The 19,690-nt window shown below is 38.9% G+C and overlaps 1 protein-coding gene across 1 annotated transcript in view; it reads left to right on the plus strand.

Annotated features, from left to right (window-relative positions):
• The window catches only part of LOC124162871 (transient receptor potential protein-like), a 77,762-nt gene that overhangs the window by 23,822 nt on the left and 34,250 nt on the right, over positions 1-19,690 (plus strand). The window contains exon 2 of the mRNA XM_046539562.1: positions 17,514-17,943. Coding sequence (XP_046395518.1) covers positions 17,810-17,943 — 134 coding nt within the window. The 5' untranslated portion in view covers positions 17,514-17,809. The remainder of the gene's footprint in view (positions 1-17,513; positions 17,944-19,690) is intronic.

The raw sequence follows: 19,690 nt of genomic DNA on the forward strand, positions 1-19,690 counted from the left end.
AAACTCGTAGGCTCTCAAATAACAAAACACCAACACAAAATATTTATTTGCAAACGGTGTCTAACTTATTACCATGACGTAGAAAATCTCGAATCTCACAAAGACTTATGCAGAGGAACGGGGACACCAAGTAAAATAGTGCTACCAGACGAGGACAATAAATTCTTAAAATTTACCAACATTAATCGCACTTTCCGTGTACCTTACGTGATATATGCCGATTTTGAATGTCTACTTAATAATGTAAGCACATGCGAACCGTGTTCTAATACTTCGTTCACTAACATCATACAGAAGCATGAACCATTCAGCTTTTGTTATATCATGATGACTCCAAACGGATGCGAGGAGCCAGTATTGTATCGAGGGCCTAATGCAGCACGTGTTTTTATTGAAAGTATAAAAGATGAAGCCCAGAAGGTTTTCAAGTTGTACAAAAATACTATTCCTATAACACCACTCACAGAGGAAAAAGAGAGCGCTTTCCAAAACGCATCGACGTGCCACATTTGTGGGAATGAGTTGAACGAGGATAGGGTTAGGGATCACGATCACCTGACGGGACAGTATCGAGGTCCAGCTCATTCCTTTTGCAATGTGCAGTATAAGATGCCTCAATTTCTTCCAATTTTTATTCATAACCTGTCCGCGTATGATGGTCATTTCATTGTACGAGAGCTAGACTATGATGAGAGGGAAATATTCATTATTCCAAATTCTGAAGAAAAATATATCACTTTTTCCAAGTCTATAGAGGATAATTTCAAAATTCGTTTTGTCGATACCTTTCGATTTATGCCCGCTTCTCTTGCTTCTCTAGTCTCGAACCTGACTGAATTTAAAAATACCTCAGAAATTTTTGGTGACAAGACGCGACTAGTTACACGAAAGGGGGTTTATCCCTATGATTACACTGATTCGTTGAATAAGCTCGATGAGACCTTGCTCCCGGATAAGGATAATTTTTACAACAGATTGAACGACGAGCATGTGTCAGACGAAGATTACGGTCACGCTTTGAACGTATGGTCTTCATTTGGATGTGAGACACTCGGTGATTATAGTGATGTGTATTTGAAAAGTGACGTCACTCTTCTCGCTGATGTTTTTGAGAACTTTCGCGACGTGTGCTACGGAGCCTACAAGTTAGATCCGGCGTGGTATTACACTGCACCAGGTTTAACATTTGATGCAATGCTAAAATATACCGAAATAGAGCTAGAGCTTTTGACTGATTACGATATGGTACTCATGATCGAAAACGGAATTCGCGGAGGAATTTCACAGTGTTGTAAAAGATACTGTGAATCGAACAATAAGTACATGTCAGGTTATGACCCAGGTAAAGATTCTATATATTTAACCTATCTTGACGCGAATAATCTCTACGGATGGGCACTCTCCAGACCCCTTCCTTACGGTGAATTTCGGTGGTTAACTCAGGAGGAAATTGACGATTTTAGCGTGGAAAATGTTCCCGATGACAGTGAAACTGGATACATTCTCGAAGTTGATCTTGAGTACCCAAATCGGCTGCACGACACGCATTCAGATTTCCCTCTTTGCCCGGAAAACAAGACACCACCTAACGGTAAACATAAAAAACTTTTGACCACCCTCGAAAATAAAAGTAAATATGTAATTCATTACATGAACCTGAAACAGGCATTAGAATTAGGCATCATACTCAAAAAAGTGCACAGAGTTATCGAGTTCAAACAGTCTTCGTGGTTAAGGACCTATATTGACCTAAATACAGATCGTCGAAAAGTTGCTAAAAATGAGTTTGAGAAGGACTTTTACAAGCTCATGAATAATGCCGTATTTGGCAAGACAATGGAGAATGTAAGGAAACGGATGAATATGCAATTAGTGACAAGCGAAAAAAGACTTCAAAAATTAATCAATAAATCGACATTTTTGGATAGGACAATTTTCAACGAGTCTTTAGTAGCCGTTCACATGCGGAAAGCCACCATCAAAATGGTTAAGCCAATATACATTGGTTTCTGCGTTCTCGATCTCAGCAAAACTCTAATGTACGACTTTCATTACCGTACCATGCTACCCAAGTACCAAAATAAATTGTCACTCGCCTACACAGACACTGACAGCTTCATTTATGAGATTAGAACGGATGATGTATACAGAGATATGCTAGAATACCTAGATGCATTCGACACCTCGAATTATCCAAAAGAACATCCGTGTTATTCTGAGACGAATAAAAAAATTATTGGAAAGTTCAAAGACGAGTGCGATGGTCTCATTATGACGGCTTTCGTTGGATTAAGAAGCAAATTGTACTCATTCAAGATGGAATCGGGTAAAGAAAAAAAGAAGGCAAAGGGGATAACGAAATCTGTGAAGGAAAAATGCCTAAAATTTGGTGATTATATTAATTGTTTAAGAGAGAACTCGACGCAATTTCGAAAGATGAACGTAATCCGTAGCAAAATGCACGAGTTATACACTGTTAAAATAAATAAGGTGACACTAAATGCATCCGATGATAAACGGTATATTTGCGAGGATGGAATTAATACGCTTGCTTGGGGACATTACAAAATTCCACGGAAACGTACACATGATCAGGCATTTGGTAATGATTGAAATTGATAAAAACTAGTTTCATCGTAATCATAATTCCAGTGTTAATCATGACGTTGGCCTGGAAACATCCTTTCACATGCATCTGCGCGGGTCCGTCAGGTTGTGGAAAAACCACATTTGTCACGCAGTTTTTGGAAAAATTGGATTATATGATAGATAGTCCAATAGAGCAAGTGGTTTGGTGCTGTGCCCCAGGGAGTGAGCCTAACATACGAATACCAGTTGAATTTTACTCTGAAATACCTCCTTTCGAAGAATTTGGTGGTGTTCCTACTTTGTACGTTATAGATGATTTAATGAGTGAGGGAGCCTACAGCAAAGATGTGTGTAGATTATTCACCAGAGGTAGCCATCATTTTAACATTTCGGTGTTTTTGATCACGCAGAATATTTTCTATCAAAGCCAGCAATCGAGAAACATATCATTGAATTCAAAGTATATTGTAGCGTTCAAAAATCCCAGAGATAAGTTACAATTTGGTCATTTAGCTAGGCAGGTCTATCCGGAAAAATCGGGGGAATTGGAGAGGGTATATAAACAGGTTACGCAAGAACCATTCGGTTATTTGGTTCTAGATCTTGGTCAGGACACGGACGAGAGATTCCGCTTTAGAACCAAAATTTTTCCCCAAGACGGGGCCACTGTCATTTACATGCCCCAACGCGATGAAAAGGTTGAAGAACAATAAACACTTGCTCCACGTCCTAAAATCTGCAAAGCCTAAATTACGTACTGCCATATTGAATAGCTCGGACGAGGAGTTAATTAAAACAATTTGCGATTGTTGCCTCAATACTCTAAACGGAAATCATAAGATCGATAGGCGATTGAAACGAAAATTATCCAAGCATCGTAACACACTGAGAAAGTTGGCTGAACGGAGGACGAGTGTAAAAAGAAAACGAGCGCTTCTCGTACAAAAAGGTGGCTTTTTGCCATTACTACTGGGTTCGATTTTAAGCGGTGTGATCGGTAGCCTGCTGGGAAAATGAGTTTGCAGAAAATGCTCGTAGTGAGTCCCGAAGTCTTTGATCGAAGTCATGCAAAGGCTAGGTTGAGTAAATTGGATAAGGAAATGAAACTTGTGTTAGCGAGTAAAGGGCTCAAGGATATTGACAAGTGGCATTTGTATAAAAGAATACTCGATAAATATCTCGACTCAGTGTCAGACTTTAAATCTCCCGTACACGTTCCGATAGTGAAACACTCACCACCAACACGGCTATATGAGGGTAGCGATGCAATGAGAAGGCGGTTAGATGAAATTAGGAGGACAAATTCAGAGTTGGATTCGACATGGGCACGAATAAAGGAACAAATCGAAAGCGATTCTCCACCGAGAAAAATGAAGCGGATAATAGCAACTCCAAGAGAGCCAAGCACACCTCCAAGGGAGCAAAGAACATCTCCAAAGGAGCGATGGACATCTCCGAGACCAATTCCAAGGCGAAGCAAGCGAAAAAGGGTACCAAAAATGTTCGGGGCAGAGTGGGACACGACGTAATAGCTAGCGTGTACAACAATCCCGCACATCCTGCTGGTTTTTCCACAGATAAAAAATTAAATAAAGCGACTGGAATCCCTATAAAAACAATTCGCGAGTGGTTGGAATCTCAAGAAGCGTACACGCGTCACAAGCCGGTGAGAAAAAAGTTTGTTAGAAACCGTTACGAAGTAAACTATATAGATGAGTGTTGGCAATGTGATTTAAATGATTTGAGAAGTTTGAAAAAATACAACAATGGGTTCTGTTACATTTTAACCGTAATAGACATATTTTCCCGTTATGCGTGGGCTAGTCCTCTCAAGTCAAAAAGACCAGAGGAAATTATAGAAGCATTTAAGGTCATATTTCGCGAGCGCAAACCATTGAAAATTCAGAGCGATAAGGGAGGGGAATTTGTTAATAGCAAGTTTAAAAGTTTTCTCTCGAATCAAGGTGTAAAGTTTTACACTACAAATAATCCAGAAATTAAAGCTAGCCTCGTGGAACGCTTTAATCGAACTCTCAAGACAAAAATGTATAAATATTTTACAAAATACGCAACTTACAAATATATCGATGTGCTTCCAAAACTCATTAGTTCTTATAACCATAGTACGCATTCTAGCATTAGGATCGCTCCCTCTCAAGTGAATGCTAAAAATGCATTTATCATTGCTAGTCGGAGAAAAAGCTTAAAGAAGACAGATGCAAAATTTAATAAAGGTGATTATGTGAGGATTAGTAAAGAGAGGATTCCATTCACCAAAGGATACACACCAAATTATACCAAGGAAATATTTCAAGTTACAAACATTGATCGAATGAAACTAATACCAACCTATAAATTGAATGATTTGAACGGGGAGGATATAAAGGGTAGTTTCTATGCGGAAGAATTAGTCAAAGTTAACGTGTCTCCTGACACGGAGTACAGGATCGAGAAAATATTGAGACGTCGGGGGAGTGGTCCTAATTTGGAGTATTTTATCAAGTGGGACGGATACCCACCGTCTTTTAACTCGTGGATTTCAGCTTCTTCCGTGCGTAAAATATGAACGAATTTTATCTTACACTACCCAGCGATAGCTCGAGGGATTTTTTCCCAAGAAATACAATCGCTCATTATCGTACAAAGTTGAGTCATCGCATCGATTTAGAAAATAACGAGTGGTATGTCGGTCTAGCTGAGATTTCGATTCCTTCTATTGAGGTAAAAAAAGTTTCCAAAGACACACCAGCTGTTATCGAAAACTTTACTCCAGCGCCTCGCGTAGCAGACGAATTGCCTCCTAAGGATAATAGGACCCGGACTGAAGAGGGATTAGTTCGAGGGGATAAAGAAGTTATAAACGTGAAACTTTTAGATGATTCATACTTTACAATTCCCATTGGTACTTATGACAGTATTGCGGCGGCATTTGCAAAACCATATATTACCTCCAGTACACAAAAACAAACGTACATTTCAAATGAAGTAATGCGTTATATTGATAAACTGAGTGTAAGGATTAACCAGGTTGGAGTTGATGAACGCATATTACCACGGTCTGCGCAAATTTTTGCGAGCGGAGTAAAATACTCGTTGTCTCCGGGAACGTATGATTCGTTTGCTAACTTATTCAATAGAACTTTGTCAGGCTTTAGTGGAAAAGGCAAGGAAAAGATAAAAAATGACCTATCATTATTATCGGCTGTTCTTATTAGATTATCATTTAAAGATTCAACGTTGACAGATGATGAGTTAGCTGATATCATCGATGATGCCAGGGTAGAGATTAACACTAAAGAAGACAAAGGAAAAAGAGGAAAAAGAAGCATTGCAACCTCCTCAAAAAATGTTTACGTTTACACAGATATAATAAAACCGCAGTTGGTGGGTGACACTTTGAGTCGATGCATCCGCATTATAAATGTCAAAATTGGTGAATATCAAACTTTCAATCCGATTTATTACTACCCCGTCGAGAAAAACAATATCGAGAGTGTTGAAATTCTTTTTGCTGATAAACTCGGTGAAGCAATTTCTTTTCATAGTGGGGAGCAAAGCTCGATAGTTGTGCTACACTTTATAAAAAAGAATTGATTCACGTTAGTACATCATTTTACGACGAGATGGCGCCGGTGATGGATCGATATTATAGTTATTATTCAAAACAGGTGGGAGGAGAGATTGGATCCTTGTATAGAGCTTCTTATAGGGTGCAAAAGGGACGAGGTATCGGGAGTTTCCTCGCGGGATTGTGGCGATTTGCAAAACCTTTGCTATTTAGCGGGCTTAAGACTGTTGGTAAGGAGGCCGCGAGCGCTGGGGCAGCAGCTCTTGGAGACCTTGGAACAAAACCGGTTAAGGAGATACTGCGCAGTAGAATAAACGAGGCAGGTCAGAACTTGAAACGCAAGGCCGAGGAAAAGATAAAAGGCATGTCTGGGGGTGGGTTGAGGATCGCGAAACGTCCAAGGTTAAATAAAATAAAACATAGCTGCGTAAGAAAAAAGCGACAGTCGATGAGAAGTCGAAGAGGAAAGAAGGTTGTTGGAGGAGATATTTTTTCGCGATAATGGCAGAGCATATGCTGACTTCGTTGGATTTATTTCAGCCCAATCCGCCGGTGCAAACTAACATCTTGGCAAAAAGACTCGTGTCCTACAAACCCATATCTTCGCTAGATAATCGATCGGTTATAGAATTCCTGATCAAAGACTCTGGGGATGCGTATAAGGATTTGAATAGTATATATCTTAGACTTAAAGTGAAACTTTGCAAAAAAGACGGGACTGATTACAATGAATCCGCTACCAATCAACCGGGAGTAGTGAACAATATTCTGCACTCTCTGTTCGAGCAGTGTAACGTTTATTTCAATGGGACGTTGGTCACACCATCAGAGGATAATTACCATTACAGAAGCTACCTGGAAAATGTGTTAAATTATGGAACAGATGCGAGCAAAACACATTTACGAAATGTGGGGTGGGAGTTGGACACGGGAGACGATATTAACTTGACAGATACTTCAAATTCTGGTTATACAAGGCGTAAGGGTTGGTTTAAGAACAGTGCAGAGGTTGAGTTGTATGGTAAACTGCACGTAGATGTTTTTAATCAGATACAATTAATGATGGATCGAGTAGACATCGGTATAAGACTATTGCTCTCTAATCATGCTTTCCATCTTATGGGAGGGAATGATGATGGACTATTGAAAATTTTAGACGCAACTTTATACGTTCAACATTTCGATATTAACCCATCCATTTTAGTTGCACATAATAAAATCCTGGAAAACAACAATGCCAAATATCACTACAAGCGTACCGAGTTGAAAACCTTTACTGTTCCTTCTGGTGGACGAACTTTAAGCCTTGACAATGCGATCGTGGGTCGAATACCTAATGTAATTATTTTTACGATGGTGGATAATGAAGCATATGCGGGAAGTTTGAATAAGAATCCATTTGCTCTCTCTCACTATTCGCTCGAGAATTTTTCGCTCTTTGTGAACGGTGTGCAAATTCCGTCCGAGGGATTACAATGCAATTTTTCAAGTAAAAAGTATTGGGCGCGAGCGTATGACACAATATTCTCAGGAAGTGGGATAAAGCATTACAATCGGGGTAATCAAATCACTTACGATATGTTTGGACACGGTTATTTTATGCTAGTCTTCGATCTAACACCCGATGATTCGGGTAATGAGGACTATATAAGTTTAGGAGATAGAGGTGTGGTGAGAATAGAGGCGAGATTTGAAAACGAATTATCGAGAACGGTTACGTGTTTACTTTTCTCAGAGTATGATGCAACAGTGGAAATTGATAAAAACAGAAACATTATCACAAACTTTTAGTCATGGATGGAATTCAAATTAACAGGTTACTAAGACCACTCAATATATTTCGCGGAGTTTACGCATCTGATAGGTTACCAAAATCACCACGAAATGGAGTTTACATAATAAATTTAGATCCATCTAAATTACCGGGTTCACACTGGGTTGCAGTCAATTTACATAATAATTATGCAGAGTATTTTGATTCCTACGGCTTACCTCCTTTTGTTTCAAATATAAGTAATTTTTTAAAGTCATTCTCAGTTACTCGCAATCACGTTCAAATTCAAAGCTTTCGTTCGGATATTTGCGGTGAATACTGCTGCCTCTATACCGCTAGTAAATCATTAGGTCAAACACTACACAAATTCCTCGCACACTTTCATCACACCATCCCTCATCTCAACGACTGTCGAGCCCTGAAGCTGTTTCATCAGACCTTCAAGCGGGTTCGGCGGGCCAAATGTCATCCCAGAGCTCAGCGGTGCTGTTCCCGAATAAATACGATGAGCAGGAAGAGGAGGTGATTATTTGAGAAGAAACAGCCGCAGAATGCAGATCGTGGTATCTGTGACTTATAGCCAAGGCGGGGTGACGGAGCTTGCAGCCGTCGACGTGGATTCAAATCGTTTATTTTGGGGCAGTTTCAAGAAACATGGGAAGCTCATCGCTGGAGGAAAGAAGCTACGTTTCCCAGACCCCTTACAACGAGATGAGACATCCTTCAACGAAGGATTCATTTCACACACCGAACTTTCAACTACCCTGGAAGCTATGACTGAGGGTGCAAGCGCTCTCTACGCATTCAGCGAAGCAGAGTGTGAGTTCCTGACCGATCTGACGGGACGCACTTTCATCTCTCTCGAAAAAGAGTTAAACTGTCCCCCTCCCGAAAAATGTTCCTTTCTTGCCTTTTCCTGCCTCAATCCTTGTCACAAATTGCGCAACAGCACTTGCGCATTGAGAGATGCACATTCTCTCGCCCAGTGGTTCCAGTATAACCGTCTCAAAACCGAAGTTGATCCTTGCCCGGATGACTGTTCCCCCACCCCTCCTCCTACATCAACCTCTAAATAAGGACGGTTACGTCACCATACGCCAGTCGTCATGCAGTCATCGGTGGATGCAGACCATCAGTCTCCTCCGGTGAAGAGAAAGAAACCTGCTGGAAATTTTATTCCTTCTATTGGACAATCGGACAATTTACTTCTTCAAACTGTGTATTATTTGAACAAAACAAAGACAAAGAGTGTGTGTATTGGTTACGATCCTGGTAGAGACTTTGAATCAGTTGTGCAATTTAATCAAGTTGGAAAAAAAAGTGTAATTGTTTCACAAAGCGAGTGGGCAAACATCTTGAACTGTGAAAAGGATGTGGATTTGTTCTTTTACAAAGGAGAAAAGCATTTTTTAACTTCCTGTTTGGCTTATGCGAATTACTTTGGGAAGACTCATTTGGTTATTAAAAAGACCTTTAATTTAAAGCAAGAAGAGTGGTTTGCATTGGTGAAACTCTTCAAGCTGATTGATTTATTTCTCCAGAGACTTTCAGCTAGTCGTGACAAAGTGAGACATTTTCTCGCCACAAAATTAGCAAAGAATATCACAGATTGTGATTTTGAAAGACTTGAATTAGAGATGGTACTCATAGCGTATGGTTCGGCTGATGAATAGCCTGTGTGAGTGAAAGGCTTTCTAACCTCTGGCGTGAATGAAAGTTCCGTAAGTTAGAGAGTCTTGATGTAAGTTCAACCCCTGGCATTGGGTGTAAAAACCTTGTAAGTTGGACATACATCACGATGGGTGCCATTGTCGAATTTCAAGGATTTACGGGTAGCAATGGACATTTTATTGTCAAAGAATTGGCAATTATCGCTGTCCAGAATAAATGCTGTAATACGTGGTTATTTAAATCACCACAGAGATTGCTCTTTACAAAAGAGTCTTCTTGGCTGAGAAACAACTATCACGGCTTGTGCGAATACTCTGGAGATGTGGATTATTCAGAACTGGAGAGTATACTTCACAATTATACTAAAAATTTTAAATATCTATTCACAAAGGGTGCTCAAAAAGCTGCCTTCTTAACAAGTCTTCTTCCCAAGGGAATTTGTGTGGCTAATCTGGAACTTTATGGGTGTCCTTCATTCACGAAATTGACCACGAATGAGGGTTGTTTAATTGAAATTCATATGGATGGTAATCTACAATGTGCCAGAAAAAATTGTTTTAAGCTAGCTGATTGGTGTATACGAAATAAAATATGTTAGATTTTCTAGTCAAATGTATCATTTTATTGTTTTACATCATCATGTTCACTTTGATCATTTACGATGCTATACAATTGAGACAATATGATTGTATCTGGGGATATTTAATCGAATGTGGTTATTTAAACGAGAGTGCTAGAGAACTGTCTGCGCTCAGACGTGCTGTTCAATTGTTTCAAGAGGATTATAACATAAGTATGAGTGGGGAAATGAACTATGAAACCATGTATATGGTGAACAATGTAACAAACTCATCTGTGTGTGGTTGAAGAAAATAAACTTTTGTTGTTAAAATTTACCCTGGTCTTTCATTTGGAAATAAAAAAACACATAGTATAGTATTTAATTTATTTATTGTTAATAAATATACATATCAACTTCAATTTTGAGTATAAACTTTATCACTCTCAGACGGGTACCTTTAATGGCGTCTGTGGTACCATAATCCACTTTTGATTTTCTATGGTCTGTATAACAAACAGGTTTTGGTCCGTCAATACAATCACTTTGAGTCCTCGTTCCTCCTCCTTTTGCGTAGACTCGGGGCTGGTAGCACTCGTACACATCCAACCAGATGATTGGGTGCTGCTTGTCCGCGAGGCGTCGCTTTTCCGGATCGGTGATGTCATCCTGGTTCGTTATGTTAAATCTCTCCACTACACCATTCTCATTCTCGAAGCCGGAGAAAGTCACTTTATGTCCGATCACTTCAAATATCTTTCTCTGGTGTCGGAATACGCAGTAGTAAACTTCGTTAAAAAGTACCGAGAGCACAAAATCTGTGCCTCGTTGAGGGATGTACACGATGTAAGTATCCGGATCTGACTGCTTCTCCACCCGGAGATTGGTGTCCTCCAGGGAGGCTTCGGGATCTCTTCGCAGCTCAGCAACAGTTCTGGAGGTCATGTTAACGTTGAATGAGGTAATAATCACTCGGGAGTCATTTATATGCGGGAGTGGGAGGAGTCACGTTGCAACCACACGTGTTAAGACCTTGGTAACTGCTAATGGGAACATATCCAACTCGAGTGGGAGAAGCTATGGGCTCGGCACGTGTCTGGAATGCACTGGGAGTGAAAGGGGACGCTTAATTTGACCTTGTCCCAGCTTCGGCATTTTGATACTACTTAAATATACCCTCATGTGCGAGTCTTGCTCAGAAAATAACGGGAACTAAATTTTTAAATTTCTCGCTTGTTTGGAGAGTCCGATCATCAAAATGTTTTTATTATGTTGGTATACATGCCCCAGAAATATGATAAAACTTTTAGCTGTATTAATCGCTTACTTTGTCTACAGCTTCTGCTAAGGTTAGACGTGTTTTTACGAGCTCAGCGATTTTCACAAGAATATTTGGCCAAAAGTAATACTGAAGCGATATTCCAGCCTCCATATTCGCCAGACATGGCTCCGTATAATTTTTTTCCTATTTCCAAAAATAAAGAGAACTGTAACAAATCGCCATCAGAGCTAATAGCAATCCCAAAGATCGAGATTGAGAAGTGTTTCACGGATTGAAAGAAGCGCTGGCACAATTGAATGGGGATGATTTTGAAGGCGATACATAAATATAATCGAATAAATAAATATTGTTTTCAAGAAACTAAAATTCCCGATATTTTCTGAACACAACTCGAAAAAGGTACAGCCTAAAATGGAAAAAAATAACCTCAAGAAATTATTTTCTTTTTGCTGAAGCATATGAGTCAGGAAGATGGATACACGAAGGAGCATTTCATGTTCTGAGAAAGTTCTCGGGCGTTCGATAAATTAGTCGCTTATGGGATGAGGAAAGTTCCCGCACAACTGCAAGCAGTTTTTAGGTCTCCTTAGGGGCCGACCTCCACCAGCTAACGACAGGTTTCAATATCTTAAGCGAAAAAAGTATTATATGTAGCTTAAAGGAGTACACGAAGCTATTCCTTCTGACAAGTAGAGCTTGAAAAAGACAGTTTTGACTTCTCTCATGCTTTTGCGAATGAATTTTAACCTGGCTGCCACGTTTCCTTACGAAAACATATGACTTACGATTACCGTACGGGTTCAATTAAGAAATTCGTACAACATTTTTTTCGGTTGGATAAAATGAGTAGGTTATCGTAATAATGCCAGTCAATGAACGGGAGAAATAAGAACAAGTTAACATTTCACTTTCCTATTCATGTGGGAAAGTATGTAGATAGTAATGTACTTTCGATAATGATCCTTCAATAAAAGTAATTCTTGGTTACTTACGTTTTGCCAACTTAACGTCCAACATTCAGACTCGGTAATAAGGATATATCATGATAAACAACATGTTCTAAACGAATTTCCAAAATATTTATTATAAATTAGCACAATACGGATATTATGGAAAATTTGGTACACCAAACCTTCAAAACAGTCGCATGTTAGTAAATAAGTTTTTCTAAAACGACATTATGTCTGGAGAAACAATATAATTTATTGATGGAATTTTTTTAAATGGAGAAATTAATATAAAAATCTTAAGCGTGAGCAACTATGATGCAGGTAGTACTCCGATTAGGTAACATGTAGATATATTAGGTATGAAGCAAGTATCTAAGATAATATGAAGAAAATTGCCATCGTTGGTTTAGAATTATTAGCATTTCTCTACTTCTTGAATGAATGTCAATTATCAAATAAGGCCAAGAATAACGAACCCAACAACATGAAAGTTTACGAAAATTAAAGGATAAATGTTTCTCATTCACCAGTGAATTAGGAAAAACCATAATCTGGCAAAAAAATACGTCCTTCTGTCACCATTAAAATTTAAAAATAAGCTCTTTTATTGTACGCAAAAATCGCTTAAAATTAGTTCTAGCTGGCGGACATGTGGTGAAAATAAATTCTTGCGTTTCGCACGTACACTCTACGATATAGTAACCAATGATATAGCTTGTAGTGGACTGCTCGCAGAATCAGCCACCAATCCTACGCCTGTAATATCTGACTCTCACGCAAAGCGTAATGAATGTCCTGACCTCGACTTCGAGTGCAATTTACGCCAACTTTTATCCACGATTATTTCTTGAGAGGAGTGTTTGACACAGCTTTTTTCACACACGCACTGTTCCATTCGGCACGACAAATCGTTTCGGCACGGCAATCCGATAATCGATTGATTTTATTCGTTTTTGGTGGCGTCCGATACTAATGAACCCGTGCGTATCGCATATGTTCCGAGCATGATAGGAGCATGTACCGCCACCACACGAATAGGTTTCATACGGCGCGAATTCGTGTCCAGGGTACAAAATGTAAGTGTGGCGTTCACATATTCATGGTTCAGTTTCTTTTGTTGTCAGAGGTTTACCCACTTCTGCCCATTGACTGACACAAAATTTTTCTAATTGATCCGTCATCGAAATATTTTCATAGATATCTCAATTCACAATAGATGTATACATTTTCTGATACAGAATACGCATCAAATTGTAATATATTCACTGGTTAGCAACGAATGTTACGTCATACAATAAAATGAATTACGAGCCTCTCATTCTACAATGCATTCAACATACAAATATTGCAATATTGGTTACAAACTCGTACGTGGGCAATACGGACATGATATAAATCGCGTGCGAGAAAAAAAATGGATTAGTTTTCACCGGACACGGAAACCGAATCGAATGCGTACCGTTCGAAATGAAACCTAACATGCGTAAAACGAGTCTGACGATAATAATTCCAAACTGTTTTCACAACGAATAATTTATCCTCAGTGGTTGGATCGGAATGCTAGTTTGGAAATGACAAATGGCGTCCGCTCACCAATCGCCATCTATCATTACTATCATCACAAGTTTTATTTTCTATTGACCTCGAAAACCTATAACTGTGAGGCTAATTTTTCGTCAAATTACGTATTTAAATATATATCTCCATATTATGAAATAAAAGGCCTGTATCCAGGATACAGTAACAGGAAAATATCCGGTTGTGAGGCTAAATTATTGCCAAAAATTGTACTAAAATGTATCGCTATTGTTTTAATAAAAGGCCTGAAACCAGGTTAGGTACCGTTAATTTTTCATCAAATGCCGTATTTAAATTTATTTCTATTTCTTATCAAAATGGCTTTACAGTGAGAATAGTTTTCCATCAAATGCTGTATTTAAATTATTTCGATTGTTTTCAATACAATTCCCGTATCAAGGTCATGACGGAGAAATTAAAATCTTCGATTAGAAAGTTTTAGTTTTAAGAATTAGCAATGAGAGAAAGGTTACATATATCCGATCTAAATGAGCTGGCTATGAGGGTCATTTTTCGTCAAATACTGTATTTGAATTTATTTACATTTTTTAAATAGTATGACGCTATACCTGTCACGACGGAGAAATAAAAATAATCGATAAGAATCTTAGTATAATTTTCAATTACTAGCAATGGGAGAAAGGTTACGTATACATATACGATCTAAATGAGTTGGCTTTGGGGCTAATTGTTCTTCAAATGCTTTATTTAATTTTTTTTCTATTTTTTCAATAAAATGCCTGCATCTAGGTCATGACGGAGGATTGAAAATCTTCAATTAGTACGTTTTATTTTCAAGAATTAGCAATGGGAGAAAGGTTACATACATCCGATCTAAATGAATATTGGAGCGAGAGGTTAAAGAGACAGCGCTAGCGGTTCCGTTACGAGAACTCATAGAAAATGCGACAAAAACATGTCAATCTTCTCTCCCTTCCCTCCGTCTTAAGTAGGATTAAATCCGGCCCGCAACCATCATCATCATCAAAGCAGTCCCCAAGGATTTTGCGCCCTCTCTCTCTCTCTCTCTCTCTATCTCCAACGATTAATTTTTTCAGTTCGAATCTTGGCGATTCATCAATAACGGCCAATCCGCGATCGCCCCAGTTCACTCGCCAAAGAGCAGAAGGACGCAGGGAATCCCCACATCGCATTGGCCACATACCGGCTGGCTGAAGAGACGCCCCAGACGTACACAAGGGCAGGGATTACGTAACGGTCGCGAAAAACAGCAGACGGTAGCTTCAGAGGGAAGAAAAACTCACTTCACTAACTAATTGTTATATCCGAACAAAGATCCAACATGGATCGAATGCTATCCATAGTACATGGTTCATTTCACCCCAATTGAACATGGTGTTGACTTTTGGAGTCTCAAAGTTTGTTCGAAATTTGCGAGGGGACGTATAATCAACGTAAGTAAAATATCCAACGATTTTCTTACGTTTCAAATAAGAGATATGTTTGCGCCTTGATTTTTTTCATTTTTTGCAAGGAAAGCGTACCTTGAGCCATAATAATTCTTATGTCATGTTTCCTAAAGGTTTATAGGCAACGGTCGGACTTTTGCAATGAATTATTACTGAACGAACCTAAATTGACAAGGAGGTAAATCCCAGCGTAAATTTTTTAAAGCGTATTGCTATATAAGAGATTGAACATAACATTTTTCGGATTCATATTCACCTAGAAGAAATGACTTTAAATTCATAGTAATTTCATGGCTTATGCTTGATACAAAAAGCGTGACAACGACGACAATAAATGCTTAACAGGGAGATCTTTTAGCGACAATAACTTTTATGTTTGACTAAGTCTAACGTTTGAAACCGACTTCCTACAGTAAATTTCATGATAATATTAATCCAAGTGAATAAATAATGAGGCTCATACTTCAATACCATTAAGACCTGCCAGCTATTTGACTTGTACTCCAAAGACTAAAATACTCTATCTCAATCGATTTGAACAGAAATTATATTACCTATATTTCTGCTAAGAAATGTTTTTACTAAGAAAGAGGAGTCGCAATAATTAAAAATAACGATTGGATCGCAATCAGCAGTTTATTTATCACCGCAGTACTGGAGGAGTGGAGAAGTTCCGTGAATTACTATTGAGGGAAAAAAATGTTCCATCTATTTTTGTTGAAATGTTCTGATAAAGCGACATATATAGGTTGAATTTGATTTATAAAATCACCCAATGCTGCAAAAAGGGTGAATCTAGCTAATGGGTGAAAAATGTTCACTCACTTTTCATCCACTTTCCCCTGCAAATCAGAACATCTCGTGATGTTCATGAAGGGAAATTATAGCGAAATAACTTTCACTATCTTATCTTGCTGTCGGTGCAGAAACTATGTACTCTAACATTTAGATAAACGGAATTGAATGAGGAAAAGAAACACATCAAAACTAATTGCGCCATAATTTCCCTTGTTCAATTCTGCATTGTTTTTCAGGCCAGAAACTGCTTTTGATTGATTGAGGGGAAAACGAATTCCTATTCCTATAAGTTCTGAAAAATATCAAACTTATTGAATTGTTTCTATCCAACCTAGAAATATAGTGATGCACTAAGATGGTGATCTCCGTGCTGCTATGAAAGATATCTGTTCTAAATTGTTCCTCAGAGTCCAATGTATTCTGACATTCTCTTTTCAATCCTTCGAAGGTACCATTGCTTCGTTTGTTGTCCTCTCCTACCATCTAATAGCTTTAGGCCATTTGACTGCATTACTCCGTTAAAAGAAAAAGCATCGTACGGACTTAATACCATAAGAATACAACCACTTACCTGGTATTAGCTTCAATTATCTAAAATGACCTTGTCGGTTATTTTAAATTAAGTCAAGGTCCATCATATGGAAATTCGATGAATTCTGATATTCGTACGTGGTCCTGCTGTCGGCCTACCCCTCATCAGCGTTGAATTATAGTGTAATGAGATAAATCTTAATCCTCATTCGAGCTTGAAGACCAGCAAATAGTCAAATATACCTAGCGTACCTGATAAACTTAAAAGCGTGTCACGATTCCCCATCACGAAGTCCATTTCTAGGCAATTACAAAGTCATTCACTCTTAAAAGATACAGTTTTCGGTGTAATTCGATGGAAATCTTTGATATTTTACATGATATTGCCACCTTGAAAATGGCATTATGTGCCTAAACCTGATTCGGTAGAAAGGAAGAAGTGTGGAACGGGTCTAGGACTTTCATCATTGATTCCTATTATATTTTGCAGATTTTTTCGGTGTAAAATGTCAAAATATTTTGAAAAATACAACAAGAACCAATTTCACAATAACTGTCAATGTATTTTACGCATAAATCAAATTATATGTTATTTTAAATAGTATCATACAAAGATATTTTTATTGGATTAATAAGATAAATTTTCTTTCAATTGCAGTGCTTACGATTTGCTCAGATCTTCTTTTACAGAACATATTTTAAAACCAAAAGTGAGTCAAGTTCATTTACCACAAATTCCAATGTACTCTGATGTTTATTCTTTTTTTCGCCTTTTCGTCGCAGGTACCATTGCTTCGCGTGTGGTTCTGTTCTGCCAGCCTATCAGCAGCTGGGGTCACTCGGCGCGCCGCCTGGGGCTCTATCGCCGGAGGCTCGCATACCTGCTCCTCTTCGCCCACCCCCTGCCCATCATCCTGGTCGCCCTCTCAGCCATCTGCATCTTCCTCGCGGCCACTGCAGCCACCGCTCCCCCAGGCGGCGCTTCAACCAGCGCCAGACAGACACCCGAAGAGGGAGAAGAGGAAGCTGGGAGGGAAGAGGTCCGTAGGAGGTGAAGAAACGACAACAAAGCAGCCAAGATGGCGATGGTTCCAAAGCCGAGTCAGGGCGACGCCGTGTCCGAGGCGTCCATGGCCTCGGAAATGGCAAGACGCCACCAGGAGAAGAAGTTCCTGCTGTACGCGGAGAGAGGAGACTGCGCGACCGTCAGACGGTAATCAACTATGATCGATACTCTAAAGGAATTATCTCAAACAGTGTTTCCCAAACTATTTCGAGCACTGTGTTGAAACATCCATAAACCTATACTCAATATCCCCTAATCGATAACTTTAAAGTAATAATTAGAATCACAGAATAAATAACCAAACGTGTAACAATGTGATAATTAAGTTAATTACAATGGCTTATCTAATATTTATTTAGAATCCAACAGATGCATAGTTTTCATAGACATTTATGCAAAAGACTTAATACACAATAAAAGGAACATAGGCGAGAATATACTTTTAACGTAAACATAAATTGCCCCCCTTCCTCCCAATTGGCTCTTTCCGCCCCTATTGACTAGAGCAACCCCCAAGGGGGCGGAACCACTTTGGGAATCATTGCTACAATAACTTCATGGCTGTACTTTGTGGAAATTCAGAACATCCATATTGGAATAAGAAAGCATGTGTAATTCCACATGGGGTTTAAGAATGGATTAATGATTAATTCTCTGGGAAACCCATAAGAGCAAAAAACCTAAGAACATTTAACATTCTGCTCAAATGCGATCAATATGTAATAAGCAAGACATAAGAAACATGAGTAGTTGAATCAAAGAATCAAACAAAAAACAAATCAAACAACGCACAGTTTCTTACATTTTTCAAAGCAAAAGGGCTAGTTTTTTTGTTTTTAAACAATCGTACGATTTTCTCTTAAAATATCTCGTGGTGGAGAAGCATTTTATTGAGGGGGCGTTATGAATTTCAGGACTTGGATGCTACGATTATTAATCTATTTAGGTACTGGTTGGTTCGGGCTGGAGCATGTGGAGAAGGTTTATGTCTACCCGGATTCTTCTGACAGAAAAATGTATCCCTATGGGAGAATACGTTGTACAGGTATTCAGGCGTATGAGTTAATAAACAGGGAGAACAGATGAGACCCCTGGAAGCACTTCCTTCGAGAGCTAAGAGGCAGCCACTTCAAGACAAGAAAATACTCTGAAATATCATCATCTATGCAAAGATCAAATATAAATCTAGTGCACTGATGGGGTGGAGGGATTCAAGAGGGAGAAAAGGATTTGTTTTATTTCCGTTTAAAAATTCCACTTGAATCCCTCCACCTCCCTTACTCCCTCACTTATTCCCTCCGAAGGTGGGAAACATACCTGGCTTGTGTGCTGTATTTACCTTCATAATAACACAGCGAGTTGAAACCATGTTTGGTGTTTTATAAACGCTTCGTGTGGAATTTTACCAGCTTTATCATTTCAATATGTACACATCTAAATACTACCCCGCAAGCCGCCCCAATAGGCGCATGGCAGAGGGTGTTAGGATACCAGCAGTTAAGTAGTAAAAACGAAATGCTCTAACCAATTTCTGCCTAGCATTTATTTAAGTCCATTATTGCTCAGAGGAAAAGCGAATTCCCATATCTGCCAGTTCGGTAAAATACCTCTTATTAAATAAATTATTTTTTCTGCAACATAAATTGTTTTGTCTATAAGGCAGAGACGTCATGGCCAATGGCCAATAAACGCACGTTTTTCTCAACTATTGAGTGAAAATGAAACCTCTCCCCTTTGTCTCCACATAATGCCAGAGTTTTGACAAATTTCCAGTCCGACATTCACAGATTATTCCCTGATTTATAAGCCAAAATTTCTGTTTTCTCTGTGGATTTCAAGCAACAACTTTCATAGTTTTATGGGTGCCATGCAATGAATGAAGGACACGCTTTAA

The sequence above is a fragment of the Ischnura elegans genome, chromosome 7, assembly GCF_921293095.1.
Source record: "Ischnura elegans chromosome 7, ioIscEleg1.1, whole genome shotgun sequence".
Classification (NCBI taxonomy): Eukaryota; Metazoa; Arthropoda; class Insecta; order Odonata; family Coenagrionidae; genus Ischnura; species Ischnura elegans.